This window comes from Perissodus microlepis, chromosome 13, assembly GCF_051167445.1.
Source record: "Perissodus microlepis isolate ML-2025 ecotype Zambia chromosome 13, ASM5116744v1, whole genome shotgun sequence".
Lineage (NCBI taxonomy): Eukaryota > Metazoa > Chordata > Actinopteri > Cichliformes > Cichlidae > Perissodus > Perissodus microlepis.
The window spans coordinates 24959017-24975915 of NC_140473.1; the positions used below are offsets into that span (position 1 = coordinate 24959017).

General features: G+C 40.6%; 2 protein-coding genes across 4 annotated transcripts in view; one reads left to right on the forward strand and one right to left on the reverse strand.

Moving 5' to 3' along the window:
* Positions 1-6049: 6049 nt before the first annotated feature.
* On the reverse strand, positions 6050-15350 carry lgalslb (lectin, galactoside-binding-like b). 2 transcript variants are annotated; one of them, XM_084947987.1, is made up of 5 exons: positions 15023-15350; positions 14389-14478; positions 14211-14299; positions 13225-13411; positions 6050-11019 (listed from the first exon to the last, which is right to left on the reverse strand). In XM_084947987.1, the coding sequence occupies exons 1-5, from the start codon at positions 15056-15058 to the stop codon at positions 10876-10878; spliced, it is 546 nt and encodes a 181-aa protein (XP_084804113.1). In that variant the 5' UTR covers positions 15059-15350; the 3' UTR covers positions 6050-10875. The 2 variants fall into 2 exon arrangements, with proteins under 2 accessions (XP_084804113.1, XP_084804114.1); XM_084947988.1 differs by having other exon boundaries at positions 14389-14472; positions 15026-15348.
* The window catches only part of LOC146375220 (ABC transporter G family member 20-like), a 39154-nt gene continuing 36740 nt past the window's right edge, over positions 14486-16899 (forward strand). For both annotated transcript variants that reach the window (XM_084947983.1, XM_084947984.1), the window contains exon 1: positions 14486-14529. In XM_084947983.1, the coding sequence (XP_084804109.1) occupies positions 14501-14529 (29 nt within the window). In that variant the 5' untranslated portion in view covers positions 14486-14500. The remainder of the gene's footprint in view (positions 14530-16899) is intronic.

A 16899-nucleotide genomic window follows, 5' to 3' on the forward strand; every position in this document is an offset into this window, starting at 1 on the left:
GTTTCTTGGAGAGGGGGAGGGCAGTGAGGCACAGTCCCCCGTCCCCCGACGCCCTTGCGATGCCCCTCCTTCTTCGACTAACCCTCTGCATAGGAGCCGTGAGAGCCAGGAACTTGTGAGTTTTGTATGTCCACTCAGGCATCATTCATACCTGGTCTGTAGGAAGTTCCTGTCAGAAGGAGGGGGCACCGCGAGGGCGTCGAGGGGCGGAAGGCGGTGCCTTAGTGCCTCCCTCCTTCTGACATTGTAAAGGAACCCTAACTTTATTATTTTTTTAATAGTAAGATATATATATATATATATATATATATATATATATATATATATATATATATATATATATATATATGTATGTGTATGTATGTATGTATGTATGTATGTATATGTTTTTTGTCCTCAGATGAGGTTTGAAGTGTCTGTGTGGTGTAGCTGGTCTGGTCTGTCTCTGTACAGTCGAGGCTGCACCCACCTATAAAAGGTGGAGGCTCACCAGGACATGCACACCTCACAAGTTCCCGGCTCTCTCGACTCGGTTGAAGACGGGTTTCTTGGAGAAGGGGAGGGCAGTGAGGCACAGTCCCCCGTCCCCCGACGCCCCTCGCGATGCCCCTCCTTCTTCGACTAACCCTCTGCATAGGAGCCGTGAGAGCCAGGAACTTGTGAGTTTTGTATGTCCACTCAGGCATCATTCATACCTGGTCTGTAGGAAGTTCCTGTCAGAAGGAAGATGGACAGTGAACATTTTAAGCCCACTCGGCAGCGACAGATGGCCACCCCTTCCTGAGCCTGGTTCTGTCGGAGGTTTCTCCCCGTTAAAAGGGAGTTTTTCCTCCCCACCGTCGCCAAGTGCTTGCTCATAGGGGATTTTTGGGGCTTTTTTTTAAAACCAACCGCTGATAAGTTCACTGGCATCAAGTTTAGGACTCTGCAAATATTTAAATGGATAATTCGTCATCAAGTGAGGAATGATCCATTTAAATCATATTTGAGAGTCACATTTATTTGTATATAAATATGATTTGTTGGACAATAAGGCCAATCACAGACTAATTTGGACAATTGGGAAAAATTTAATAAATAAAAAACATTGGATAAAATGCATGTGTCATTGTTTCATATTGATTTCAAATAACATACCATTTGATTTCAACATATTTTTGTTACACTTGCAGTGGTGTTTTTTTTTTATGATCCTGTTCATTTTAAATCTAAATATAAATCATCTAAATAGAAATGGAAAACTAGAAAAAATAAAAATATAACTTTACTAATCTGGAAGTTATTTGTCATTGGATCCATCATTCCCACAGTGGAAACACATTATTTCATATTATGTTCAAGTCAGTAGTTAAAAGTATAAAATTTAATAATGTCTATTTTTAGTTTACTTTGTTAATAAAGACATTTTTTAGTATTTTAGAAACACTAACATCATACATATCCAAATATGAAGCAATGTTTTAACTCCCATTTACATACAGACCTGTGGCCAACTTTATAAACCATTTTGAATTTTTTCCAGCTGAGGCGTTCAAAATAGATATACTTTTGATTGTCACAGTGTAATTTGGGCAGCTGCCTGCCTAATATAACATAACATAACATCACCACAATATTTTACATTAAATGAGGAAATGTATCTTTGTTTCCTCAGCTAAGACTGCTTGGCTGCTGTAGCTTGTGTTTATGTTGAGAGTGACATCTGATTTAAAAGCAAGGAGCAAAAGCCACTGAGCACCATCAGTCAGCACAGAGGCAATGCTACAAATTTAAGGAACGAAGGTCAATTCTTTGTGTGTGTACATGCACAGAGCACATGTGCACACGGTTGTGCAGATTAACTCACAGATGTATATGACAACTCACGTTTGTGGCATTGACATTGTTTTCCAATCTTAAAAATGTAATACATACATTTCCGTCATTGGCCATAATTCTTGCAAGGAAGGGACTCAAAGGTCACAAGTTATTAAATAAAATTAATTAAACACACCATTAAAAGAAGTTCACTATTCACTCCACTATTAGCTTAAACATCATAGCTAGCAGCAATTATTTATATCTATGAAAGAGAGAGCTTAATTGTTTGATTAAGCTTGATTGGAATGTCAGCTCCACACTGTGGCTGGTTGATTAAATAAGTTGGGGGAGCAAAAGTAAAATGAGCTACTTGTTTGATACTATTTAACTTGGGTTGGTTTGGGTAAGCTGCTCATTTTATGCTCATTTTACTTTTCAGATGGTGTCAAGCCTTGCAGTTTGGTGTAATTGTTAGCCTAGTAATTCATAGTAATATATTTCTCACACACAACCTCAACCTCTGCCTCTCCATGTGAGCAGAGACGCAGCAGCATCTTGTTTCTACAGGAAGCCTGATTAAAATGTGAGGCATTTATACGGTGTACAAGATTAATAACAAATATTCACTGTCTGCAAACCATACCAGGGTGGACTATTCATTTTCCCAGTGGGTCACATGAAAAACTGAGACTGGTGTGGAGGCTCAAACTAATAAGCTGAACTCAGTTCTAATCAGTATTAATTTTATTTCTTCATAAACTGCTACTGGCATGAGTGCATATTACAACTTCACTGCCATAGTATTCCTTATTTTCCTTACACACAGACCTTATAGGAGGTAATTGAGAGAAAAAAGAGGGGAGGATGGAGTGGGTGAGTAATGTCATTAGGTGAGGTCATTTGGGATATTTTATGTCCTGGCAATGAAGCGGAAAATTATTGAACTTTAAACTGGATACATTTAAAATTACATTGTTTTTCTGATGCAGCTTGTATTTTATGCAAAACATGTTAAATCTTGTGGGAATGTTCACTTTCAATACAGTTCAGTTATGCAGTGCTGAGTGTCAGACATGCTAAGGCACATGTAATGAAATAACTTGTTTGAGCTTTTGTAAAGAGTTCATTTCTAAATTTTTACACAAATGAGACTTTTCTCACTTTGGTTACTGTTTCAGCTTCACAAAGGCTTCAGTGTTATAATGAAGAAAAAGAAGCATCACTTCAATACATCAGCCGTGTTGTCAGTGATGTAATTTGAGATTTTTCCTTTCAACACTGTTTAAAGTACAGGCTCCCATGTATGGACTGATGTTTTGATCCACCTGCTTCTCTGTAACCTGTGGGTGAATCTCTCCATCTCCTCTGGGTAATTATATTTTCCACTTCATTTACACACAGCTGGAAGAAGGAGATGCGAGTAAGGTCTTTATGTTTCTGCTTGGACCTTCTGTCCCTGCAACCCAAACCCAGATAAGCAGCAAGATATGGATAGATGGATGAGTAGATGTCCTTTTGACATAGTTATGTCATGAAGAAACATGAAAAAATAGTTTAACCAGTGCACTTTAGGTCTTAAAAACATGAACAGCATCTCTTAAATATATGCATCCATTTTTATCTCAAGTCTCAAGCATTTCCTTAAAACCATATCAACACAATCCAGTGAAGTGAATTAACAGTTTCTCCAAAGACAGCTGCTACATGCAAAGGAATCAAAATTCACAATGCCATCTTCTCAATTCTGTTGGAAAATATGTCCCATAATTTTTTAAATGGTTAAGAGACAAAATAACCATGTCTAATGTAGCATCTGTGATTTAAACGAAACACAAAACTGTATCAGTTTTCAATTGAGTACGTTGTGTGTGATTTTGCAAATTAAAAAAATAAAAAGCACCATGATCTACTTTAAGGAACACAAGCAGGATATTTTGGAGTGACCTGACTTGAAAACTCTGCAGGTGGATATTAAAAATGCTGCATCTTCTGCAAAGCAGCCTAAAAATATCCAACAACATCAAAAGTGCTTCACTGAAAAGTGGGTGAAAAGTTTTTAATCATTAATGGAAAGAATGCACAAGTTGTGCATCAGTGATATGAATATCACAAGGTCTGCTAGCTAAGGGTGCTGCAATCTAGAAACACTGTTGTCTCTTCCTCTAACTTGGGGCAGTTATCATCACAGTGCAACTTCACCCTCAGCTCTGAGCAAAACTGCTAAAAAATGTGCAAGGTGCAGAAAAGGAGGGAGGCGATGGATGTGTGAGGCAGAAAACAGGATTCAGAAAAATGCTGAGCTCTGCAGGCTTCAGGAATAGATTCTGAGTGCACAACCACAAATGGTTCTTTCTAGGTGGAGCTCTTTTCCCCTCCATACATTACTGAGGCGCTGAACCATGGTGGTGGTCCAGACCTTTTTTAATTTGTGCCCTCAGCCCTGGGGACTTAGTGACTGAAAGACTGCTAAACCTCTGCTGGTCACTGTAGATAGTCGCAAAGGAAATAATCTGAACTGTTGAGCTGTTTTATCATAACTGAAAAACATGCAGTAGCTAGGAAGAAATATTCTCCATTAGCATTAATTAAAAAACTGAGCACAATAAGGTCGGTTGTCAGAAGAAGCAGGCACCCTTGGCTCCCTGGCACACCGAGCGGAAGACATGATCTCTCTTTGACCTTTGCACAGTGGACCGTAAATGAGCTGTTTACTTTTTTATCTCTACAATATCTCAGGTAATATCTTGAATTGCTGCTGAAATATTTGCATCAAGTGAGGCAACAGTACAGTTTCTCTCCTGTATGGATTCTCCGATGAACACACAGGGGCACACTCGGATCAAACACTTGTTATGTCTGCCTGAATGTTTTGTCATGTTCGCATGTATTATGAGGTCAACATCCTCTTTAAAACAAGCACAGCAAACACAGCAGAAGTTTATCTCAGTGTGAGATTGTAAATGATTAGATATTCTTCATGGATGTTGCACATGCTGCCAAGTACTCTTCAGAGACAGCAGCGACCTGACTGGAGGCTCCGTGGCATGCCTTCATCTTCTTATTCTTTATTTACATGTGCAGAAGCAGAGCGGTCTGATGAAGGGGCCTGACAGATGGTAAGTCCTTCTGTTTCAGTATAAAGATTTTGTGCTGGAGGGAAAGGACCCAGCATTAATGTGAGCTCCTCTTCTCCCTCTTTCATGTGCAGAAATAACTGATCTTGCCTCTGCTGAGCCTCTGAGTTGGGACTCTTCTCCAGCTGTGAGCTGAAAGATGAAAGAGGAAGAATCATTTCTTCTGAGAATTCAGGTGCTTCTCTTAAACATGAAAGAACCTCTTTTTTTATTTATTAGGGATCAGGAATATAAATATACCAAATCATCTGTTGATTGTCTGTTTTTGTTCTTGCATTTCTGACTCATTAGGAGAATTCCATTATGAACATACATATCCTAGTGGAAATTTAAAATATACGATGTGAAAAATATGAAGTGAAACTGCAGTGGATGCATCTTGACATGTAGACGTGGCCAAGATGACCACGTATTCACTTCACACACATATAAACTGTAGCTATAACAGCTTCAACTCTTATGGGAAGGCTTTCCACAAAGTTTACAAGTGTATCAGAATTTGTGAGGTCAGACACTGATGTTGGATGAGAAGGCCTGGCTCACAGTCTCCACTCTGATTCATCCCAAAAGCATTCGGTCAGATTGAGGTCAGGACTCCGTGCCGGCCGGTCAGATTTTTCCACACCAAACTTGCTCATCCGTGACTGGTACGCAGTCATATTGAAACAGGAAGGGGTCTTCACCCAACTGTTCCCACAAAGTTGGGATCATGAAATTGTCCAAAATGATTTGGTATGCTGAAGCATTAAGAGTTCCTTTCACTGGATCGAAGGGGCCCATCGCCTGAGAAACAACCCCACACCATAATCCCCCCTCCACCAAACTTTACACTAGGCACAATGCAGTCAGACAAGTACCGTTCTCCTTGAAACCACCAAACTCAGAATGTTTTAGAGGAGGAGCAGGGAGGAAGAATTCCCTTTTAACAGAAAGATACCTCAAGCAAAACCAGAGGAAGACATCTATCTGCCATAACAGGTTTTGGAGTGAGGGGAAAGAGAAAGACAGGTCTAAACACAAAGACAGGAGACGAATATATATCATCAATCTCCTCATCGATATGCATCTATAACCTTCAAAATTATTTAACACAAAAAGTGATCAGAAGAAAAAACTCAACGTAAGAAGTTTATTGGTTTGCAAAGGAGCTGTTTTTACAAAAGCATAGAGGGGGAAAAACATTTGGAGCATGTATTGTGTTCATCTAAACACTGGCCGTGTGCACATTCTCACAAAGTTTACAGTCAACTCTATTTATTTCGGGAATGTGACATCATGTGGTAATTACAAGTGCTCCTGTTTTCAGCAGATCAAACAGCCAACATGATGCGTGAGATGAAAGACTATCAGGGAGATCAAAGTTACTACAGCGGGCACACGAGTGATCCTCCGACTCAGTACATCCTTGAAAACAATGACAGGAAACTGTTGTGCAGTTAAAAGAAAAGCATCTGGAAATGGGAATGGTTGCAGTTTAAGACAATACTCTTTTTCCATATAATTTGTAATATTTGTACACATCAGAACCCAGAGCCAAAGAAAACACTTTCATTATTATAAAAGACTCAGCTTTTCAACGCGCCTTCATATAAACAGCAAAACGTTAGCTATACAGTCAGGATATCTTTACCACACACAAAGCTGCTGGTTATGGTGTAATAAATACAAATGATAACATGATCAACCGCACAAACACATCAGCAACACATCAGCCTACTTCTACTCAATGAACACCATGAAGTCATTTTAGCACCTTTTAGAAAACCGCTCTTTAACCTGGTGAAACTCACGGGGAAATGATTTTAATTCAATACTCGAGTCCACATTAGGCCATAAAAAAAATACAGCCCAAAAGAACAGACAGTGGATAGATGGCAAAAAGAAATAAAACCGCATGCTTGACTGAAACAGAAACTGGCAATACATAGTTGGTACGTCAATCTGTCGTCTTTCCAAATTGCCAGGTACTAGCTTACATGCACAACAAATGCTTTCATGTGTTTTCTTCAAAAATAAAAACCCTGAGTCCACATACATCCAAAGTCCGAAAGCAGGGTAACAAACGGACAGACATGGGTAAAAAAAACAAAAACAAACACTCCTTCTCTTACATCAGACTTGCTGGATTTTAAGGGTAGGAAGAGTGTAAAGATTTACTTCACTGAATGGGTATAAAAGGGAAGGTCCTAAATAACTGGGGTGATTGTGGACAGTAATTTCACCTGGGTTATCATTAGATTACAATCAGCCAGAAAATGACATTCAGCTTTTCAGTTACATTTTTAAAGTGTTGCAGAGAAAATAAAATAAGAGTTACAAAGAGCAATAAATTATGATTTCCCAAGGTTGTTCTTCAAAAGATGAGGGATCATTAGGAGATCAGAAAAAGGGGCCTGCATATTTAACAGTAAAAATGCTTTAACTGTTTTCTTCTCGCTGTGAGTTTTGCAATTTTTTTAAAGTGCAACAGTACAAAATAGGTAAGTACCCCACAAGCTTATCCTGTACCTGCACCACATCTAAAAACCTAGAGGAAAACTAACTGCGCTCAGCTGGAAAAAAACACAGCAGTTCCAGAAACAATTTGCTAATGGCAGAGTTCAAGTGTACACTATGCTGAGCCAAACAGACTCCCAGCTCAGCTCTGCACACATATAAAGAGCTCCCTGGAATGAGCACAGGAAGCCTTGAATTGTTCCTCTCCCTCCCCCGTACCTCCTGCTGCTGTCAACACAGTAAACTGAAGACCCAAAACATGAACCTGCATCACCCTTCAACACACATCTTGTTTTTACATCACTCAAACATACTTCCATGGACTATATCAACATTATTACAGTAAACTGTTACTAAATATGGTCACCAGAATACCAATAGCATCCAACAACATGCCCAATCAGCATAATTACATGTTATTTGGACACATTTGCCCTTGTAATACTGAAGTAAGAATGATTCACACACACCTATCCGTTACACTGCAATTCTCAGTACCACGCTCGTTTGTGTCCAGAATAAATTTGGGTAAAACGAGGAACTCAGGAAGACGCTGTCTGACCAACCAGGCAAAAAGAAGCTTAGAGTCAGCTCTAGGAGCAGCGATGTTATTGCTATGTCAAAGGAACTAGCAAATACTCATGCATGTATAGAAAGCAGCCTTTCTGCATTTTGAAGAAGTTTCCTTAGAGTTTGCCCACAAAGGAAGCCTCATTCATGGCTTACTCCAATTTTACAGCAGCAAAAAATCGATCCAAAAACCATCATTGGCTTATGATAAACACAGAATATGCGAGGGTGAAAATGGCAAAATGTCTGAGCAGTTTTGTGCAGGCAACTGCTGTTCACGTCTTCAGTGTCAAACTGCTAAAAAAAATAGAGTCCTCAAAAGGGATCAAACAGGCTCATGAAACCTGGTTTAGGTTTTACTGTCATAAACAGAACCAGCAGCGCCGCTTTCCAACATTTACAAGTTGTGATCATTTATTCTGTGAATTTCTATCGAATAATTTAATGATTTCTAACAATGTAATAATTCTAGAAAAACAGCGTACGCCATTCCATTTTTCCATTATTGTGATGCACGATACTTCTGTACCTGAATGACCTTCAAAATGTATTATTTGTATCATGACTTTGGTTTCTGTTACACCCCCTAAAGTGTTATAAATGTATAACAAATCACATTTATGAGCAGTTTCAGGAAACATTTCAGTTGTGAAAAACCCCCTTGGCTAACCCTTCATGTGAAATGACACGTGCCTTGTTTTTTTTAAGTGTCTGGGAAACAGCTGCAGGGCATCTGCACCAGAGTGTATCTATTATTCATGAACAGCTTATCAACGTTTATAATTTCAGCTTTAATGCATCTTTAGAAACCCAGGAAACTTTAATGATTTATTAACATTTCTAAAAGTGGGACTGGTAATAGCCGTTTACCAACATTAATAAATACAATTTTAATTACACACAAAAGGGATTTTTCACAACTTGGCAAATATATTCAGGCTAATAACTGACCCATGAACATAACTTAAATTTAAATCATTTTTCTTATAAAACCCTTTAAAGAGGTCAAGGCTTCAGCAACAAAGAGAAACTTTATTGCTGCCCTAAGCCATTTGTCTAGAACAAATCTGGCCAGCTTTTTGCAAGAGCTTTGTCTTCCTCAGACTTTTCCTTCTCCTACATGCATATTAGAAGTAGGTGAAGTTGTGCCAAAAAACACAAATGCATAAACAGAAAAAAAAAAAAGTACCTTTTAATGTCTGCAGTGAGTTTTTACATCTTTCTAGAGTATGAAAAAAAACCTCATAACGCATAGTCAATGTTGATACTGGAAGAGTGTAAACAGAGCACCTTAAGATTTCATACACACAATACTTGTGGGTTTAACTTGAAGATATCTTCTCTATTTGTAAATTTTTTTTAGAACTTGCTCCCTGCCCCAGTGAAGGAAACTGTCATAAAGCAAACGATGCATAAGAGACCAGACATTTGTGTTAGTTACACTTCTAAAAACACAGCCTGCAGCACTAGGAAAGGATGAGACTGCATCGGTGTGGGCAAGATGCCGATGAGGAATGATTCAGGAAAACCGTTTTCTTTTTTTAAAAAGCCATGAGACACACAAGACTTATAATGGACTAAAACAGCACCAGCCATACCACCAAAAACTGTGACATTGAGAAATAAATCTGTGCATCACTATATCTTCTATGCTACTATTAAAAAAAAAAAAGATAAACAAAAAACATCAACCCTATACATTCAAAGTACCCCCAGGATCTGACCCCTGACTCCAAAATGTGTGACTGAACCTGCACTCGGCTGAACCTGTGACCTCTCTGACAGCACGGTTTCTTCTTCATATAAGGAGTAAATCTTCTATCTTATTTTAGTGTTCAACGCAAAAGAAAAAAGGAGCAGAAGTCAAATTTTATATTCATTTCTCTGCAGCTCTACTGCCTCTGTAGCGTAATCTACCTACAGGAGAGTGGCTGTAGTTTAAAAAAAAAAAAAAAAAAGTGCAAACTACCCAGACACGCTGTGTTAAGCATGGGATGCTACATCTTGTCATGATATAATCCTCATTTTTGAGTATTTAGGTCAATGAGGCTGCAACGTGTTACCATGACAACTGGAATAAACCCAAGTAATGCAGAGGAGTGTCAGCAGAGTTGGATATACATCAGCAGAGAGAAAACAGGCCACTATGCTGTCTTGTGTTGTGCTCAGATGAGTTTTTGAAATAGTTACACATCCAGCTGTGCTGAGCTCAATCTAACTAAAGCATATCAAATATACATATATGTCCAAGTATATTTGAATTGAAACCAGTTGCATCTCGCATAACATCATGTATCCGCCTAATTTGGGAACACTGCTCTGGCCTGTCTGAGTTTTACTGCACATTTGTTCACGTTGCTTGGTCAGCAAAAGATTTAAGAGGACGCTTGTATGTTTAAACAAAGTGAGTTGAATTGAGTTTAAGTTTTTGATTTTGTTCTATCCATGAGCAACACTTAACTTTCACTTTAGCTGCTAATTGTCAGATATTTTTATCTTAACTGGTTTCTTCAAACCTCCACACCTGCCTCCATCTCAAATTCCCTAAAGGATTCGACATAAAAGTGGAATGTCCTATAAATAAGCTACAAGTTCGCTGATCTAAAAACTGGGGCTACAAGGGAAAAATACCTGAAAAATGGATCAAACACATTCACCCACAAAGCACCATCACATCAGATCCTGGTTCAACATAAAGAAGAGGAAGAAGAAGAAACAGCGAAGCAGAAAAACTTTGATCCAGTTACTATGCTGATGCAGTGCTGTACGATGGGCTATGGATGATGATGTAACAGGCGCACGTGTGTGTGGTCATGTGTGATCAAGTCCTTGCTTCACACACGACTTGCGGAGCGGGAATTGGTCAGAGGGCAAGTTAACCGAGCTTGGTGATCTGTAGGTCTCCTTGTATTCGTACTGTGTCGATAGAGGGCAAAGATTTTACTTTGTGATAAAAGTCAAAGAGCTGGTGTCCATCCACGAATATCCGGAACCTCTGGTGCTCGCAGTGGATCTCAATCTGCAGAAGGAAGAAAGACATGGAGAAAAAGACAGTTAGGCAAAAGGTGGAAAGAAAATACTGCACTTTAACCGCTTTTGACTTCATGACACAAGTAGAGACTGAACACACTCATTCCATACAGTCACAATAAGCAGAAGAAATTGGGTGGGTGGAAAAAGCTGTGTCAGAGTTACACACAATCACCTCATGAGCTGAAGGGACACATCTCACTTTATACAACAGTTTCTTTCTCTGCTCGTTAATATAAAAATATTATTTGTGCAGTTTTAATTAGAGTAAACAATTACAAAATAGATTCAGTAAAGGACTAGATGTTACAATCCCTGATATTGCATTGCTTTAAATGGAGAAAACGTTGAGGGATGGCTGTTATGAGGAAAGGCAGCTCAGAAACTTTACCAGCGGCACACATCGTTGTGTGCCTCAACTTTCGGTCTTTTACCCAAGCTAATCTGTCATTTTTTCTTCCTTGGTTAGGGTGCATGATAAAGACATCCGCTTGTAAGGAGAAAGACCAAATGACCCATTACACTGAGGATGACTATCAGCTATTTTAGTTGATGTTAAAACATTTAAAGCTCCCAAAACGTTATTGAATAAGTAGGTTAGAGCTGAGCCTCGCTCTCATTTTCTTCTCTTGTTTGTACGTGTACACACTGAATCCTAACAAACAGACAACAAAAATGTAACTGCATAAACACCTCCGCGTGGTTTATACCAGTGGGGGGAAATTTTTAAAAAAAAGAAACCGTCAAACAACTCAAGGCAGAACGTTTTAGATGAAGCAGCAGAAACAAGCCATCCTGCTCTGAGACCACAGCACACAGCATCATGTGTCTCTCCACATGCCCCTGGATTCAGGAGGGAGTTTGTTTTAAACATTCTGCATGGCAGACTTAATCTCCAGCCTCCAGCTTTCGACAGAGTCATGACTGTGCCGACCTGCTCAGTCACGCTGCAACCACAAACAATGACACTTTATCAGAGAACTGACATTCAACAACCAGATGCAGGGTTCACCTCTAAAAATAACTTAAGTTGTTGTGTCTGCATATGCATGTGTCTGTAAAATTTCTCATGCATCCACAGCTGAGTTTTAAATATATTACAGACTGGAAACACACTAAGCAAAAACCCTTGACCCCTGCAATGAGGGGATCCAGTGGCTCTGTTATGATGTTGGAATAGTTTTGCTCACATTGTCTGTGTCTCCTTAGAAGTAAGGATCACTGTAAATCCATAAACTTATGGTGGAGTGGTCTCTTCCAGGACTATAATGTACCCCATCAATAGGATAGCAAGGGGTTACTGAATTGTTTAAGTTTGCAAAGGAGATTAATCATATGCAGTGGTTTTGACAGTGAACCAAACTCAGCTGCAGTGCACACCTGTAAGAGACTTTGGACCTCCTTCTCAAGCAGATCACGTCACAATCACTATGCAAGATAAATAAAAATAGCTCCAGCAATCAGTGCCAAAATAAATTTTTACTAAATTTGTACACATGCACTAGAGCCCTGAACATTTCGAGACATTACGCAATAGAGATGGTTACAAGTACACAAATTACCGACCCAGTTGCTTTGGGCATTTGCCATCTTTTAGCCTCCAGCTCCTCAAGTATAACCTCTATATGGATTTCACAGAGCTGCCAACACTGCAGCAAATGTTATGGTGCATTTCACGGTGACGTGTGGGTGTCGTGACCTTAGCACTTTAAACAGACCTTCGGCTACACCGGAGAAATAACAACTTCATTCAGTGTCCTGAAAACATCTCGAGAAACTTCATGCCTTGTTCTTCGCTTCATTGCCACTATTGTATATTTTTAGCCGTACACCATGTGTGTTATTCATGTGCACATTCAGACTTATTGGAGCAGAATATGACATTAAAGAGCTAACAAGTCCTCGGGTGTTATGAGATTACTCATCATGCATATGCCCTGCTGCTCAACCCCTTCCACCCTCCAACTCCAACTCATTCAGCACATCACAACAGCTGATGTGGGCCCCTACATGGGCTACAGGCTGTATTTACATTACAATATGAAGAAGCATGGACAACATTTCCTGTTTGTGTTCTATTATCATGCTGTGCAGATAATCTCACATTATAACTAATTCTGAAAATATCTCTACTACAGTCGACTGCTGGGGATTACCCAGAATTATTTGATGTGAGAAAGGGGATTTTTTTTACCCTAAAAGGCTGATCAGGGATGAAGGGAAAATACGCAGTGGACGCCTCCTCCTCTGTCCATTTCCCAGAAACCCGAGCGCTGCGAAGGAACTGACGGTCAGTGAAACGAGCCGTGAGTTTCAGGGCCACATCAAATGGAGGCTCCCCTTTCTCTGAATCACGTCCGCAGGTCAGGCTGACATCAAAGCTGAGGGTATGAAAAAAAACAACAACAAAAAAAAAAACGGGGTATCGGGTATTCAGGCAGGATGCAGTGGTAAAGCACACATCAGATAATCTGGGATAAATGAGATGCATAATTCTGCTGCGTAAGAACAATTCTCACCAATTGTGAGTTAATTATGCATAATCCCTGCTGCTAGTTCTGTTTATCCACCCTCCCCTGCTGCTGCACAGTTATGCGTCTTGGTGTAAGTTTATGGTCACAGTTACAGGCATCAAGTTTCTAAGTAATGAGACGCAACAAAGAAAGACAGTGTGTGTTCAGGCCTTGGAGCTGCTCTGTCTGTTGGGACATTCACATGAACTTTGGCATGGAAAACCCTCCCAGCAGCAGGCACTAAACAAGATGAGGTCATCGAGAGGTTTCTTCCAAGTTTGACACAAGTTTCCATGTAGGGTAAGGACACACCCAAACAAATCTGCTTCACTGGATCTCTCTCTTTTTAAAAAAAAAAAAAAATTGAAAAAAAAGAAAAGAAATCCCCCTTTTTTCTCCCTGTTGGTGAGGGAACGCCCTGTCTCTGCATACTTAAGGAGCCACTGTTCTTTCTGGCTGCCTACGCATTACTCAGTGTGTCCTCGAGTGGCCGTGCAAGTCTGACTAGCCTAAGAACAAAAAGAAAAATCCTATCTCTAACATCCTTTAGCAAAGAATGTGTACTGTGCAGACGTAAATCAGAATGTTTTAAATATGCAGAGATAAAAACACGGCTCCAGATAAAAAAAAGTGTGTGCATGCATGCCTTTGTGAGGTGTTATGTTACCTGTCTGGCTCCAGGTCCACGATGCCCATCACTATTATCTTCTTCCCCGGCCGCATGCCCCCCCGGATGCGCCCGCTGAATGGCACCGTCTACGCATTGCACACATTGAATTTATTACGCACAGCCAGGAGCGAGCATCAAACAAGGACACTCGGGAAATCGTTTAAATATTTCATACCAGGAGGCGTGATAAATCCTCCTTGTCAGGTGAGATGAGGCCGGGGTTCCCCAGCGAGTCATTCAGGTGGTCTTCTTCCACATTCTTCAACACCAGTGACAAAAGACACAGGATGCAAAATATCATTTATCGCTCTGTCAGGTAGGATATACAACAACTTGCATGGCTGAGGTTAAAGGCACAACAAGAGGCTACAGGCCTATCATTCAATATATGCACAAGAGTGTGGCCTCGTACGCGGCGTGCAACAACAATGACGAGGTGGCAGCAGACCTGTCATGTTGTTATCAGCGTTCTTGCCGGGAGCCATGAGTTATTATAAATGAGCCCCACATTTGGCACCATCTTGCACTACGATGGAAATGCGCACCGGCTGGGTGGCCTAGAAGAGCACACACCGCCGGTGCATTTCACCACAGCGTATTGGATTTCCCCATTTCCTCCCCGGCCACAGATGAAAGAGGAGTCGCCCTACGCTCTGAATGCGCTGCGCACGGCGCTCCGCATTTACAATAAGCGCCGGATAATCGACCTAACGGTGCGCTTAAATCGCAACTAACAGGCCCCCATGCACAGAAAATAAATACCAACACACGTAACCCCGGGTCGGTTCCCCGAAAACCTTCAAAATACTCACTACTCCGTCCTTCTCCGCTGCCTGCACCGCCATCTTGAGCAGAATAGCATAGGATGCTGATTATCGGAGCAGAGGCAGCTCTGCCGGGGAGCGTGGTTTGTCAGCGTCGTGGCACTGACTCAGGAGGATATTCCTGTTCCTGCTCCAGTACTGCTCCTATTCTTGGGTACTCGCGTCTGACTTGGCCTGAGAGAGAGCACAGTCACCTCGCAGGATCCCTCTGCTCCACTGAAATGGGTGGATGTCTGCTGACGTATGCTTTATAATAATTACAGACCAAAAGCTTAATCCCCGTCTGTTGGAGAAGGCTAATCAGACAGATTTCCCTCAACCCTTCACCCAATTAGACAACGCATTGTTTGGATTCTTTGGGGGGTTTCTAGGTTGGGATAACAATCCAGGACACGACTTTTAGCTGGTTTAAATAAGCGGTTACTTTATGAGACTGCGCTCGCGTGTCGTTTATCCAGTTTGACTGTGACACAGACTGGGGGGTTTTGGCCTAATTGGCCAAAGTGGGCACACTCAATACTTTGGAATGATTAAACAATACTGTAGGGCTCAGAGGCGTCAGGGAGTTAAAAATAGCTACAAATGGACCTGTTTCTGCTCACTTGTGAGCCTGGGACATAATTGCTTTTCACTGAATGAAGTGGACAATCCCACTGTCTGTTCATTGACTTTTGCAACCCACTCCGTCCTTTCTGTATGCTCTCTATCTATTCAACCCCCATCTCTAATCGTTAGCCCGACTGTTGTTTAGTTAAACTGGTCCACTCTGCCCCTTTGTGGATATTTAAAGGCATTACACGCTAAGCAAATCAATGCACTGTGACTTCAGTGATGCACTGATGTTCCCCTTAATCCAAAATGCTGCAGCGAGAGTACTGACAGGGTTAAGAAAGATAGATGTTTCTTCTATACTAGATTTTCTTATTTCTTGACAGAGAGACAAAATTAGAAATGAGTATATCAGAGGAACAGTTCAGGTTGAGCATTTTGGAGACAAAGTTAGATAGGCAAGGCTGAGATAGCTTGGACATGTGTACAGGAGCGATAGTGGATATTTTGAAAAAGGGATTTTGAAGATGGACCCAGAAGGCACGAAGAACTGAAAAAGATCACAGAGAAGATTCATGGATGTAGGGAAGCAGGGCCTCCAGAAGGTCTTGCATGACAGAAGAGGATGCTAGGCTTAGGTATAGATGGAGCTTTGACGACCCCTAGCGGGAGCATCCGAAAGACGAAGATTAGTTTATCTTTAGTGGTTCACTGTTGAATCTATCATTGAATTTAAAGTCCTTCTCCTTACATACAAAGTCTTGAATAATCAGGTCTGTGTCTCCTCCCAGGATCAAACTGGAGACTTTTTGTTTGTTAGCCAAGTACATAAACCCCTGCACTATTGAAACACCCCTTAACAAGTTATTAGTTCTTATTATAGCTGCAGTAATAACACTCAAATATCCTACATATATCTCTATTCAATGCATTACTCGTGCCTCTAGTCCAGGGTTGGGCAACATGTTTTTCCAGAGGGCCTTCCTGCCTTATGAAACGTCACACATTGATGACACTTGCATGGTGACAATTGAAACAAAACATGGTTTCAAGTTATGCTGAAAATTTTACATTACATAAAAACATAACTCAAGAATCCCATTTATTCACATTTAAATCAGGATGTGTTTACATAGTCTGTCCAGTTAGGAAGCACATACCATTTTGAATCCTTTACACCTGCTTTGGTGCAAAAGAAAATGACAATGCATACACTGGAGAGGCAAAAACAAGACAAATGTCAGCAGCTTATTCATTTTTTCCTAAATTAAACACATCCAGGCCTGCCATCACAAAAAAGATTTGCTGTCTCC

Bases quoted from the DNA above. Each gene is read 5' to 3' on its own strand.
- lgalslb (XM_084947987.1), bottom strand. From the start codon at position 15,058: ATGGCGGTGCAGGCAGCGGAGAAGGACGGAGTAGTG. The intron at 14,479-15,022 runs AGTATTTTGAAG...TTGTCACTGGTG, and splicing joins CGGAGAAGGACGGAGTAGTG to TTGAAGAATGTGGAAGAAGA. The intron at 14,300-14,388 runs GTATGAAATATT...TGCAATGCGTAG, and splicing joins AGGATTTATCACGCCTCCTG to ACGGTGCCATTCAGCGGGCG.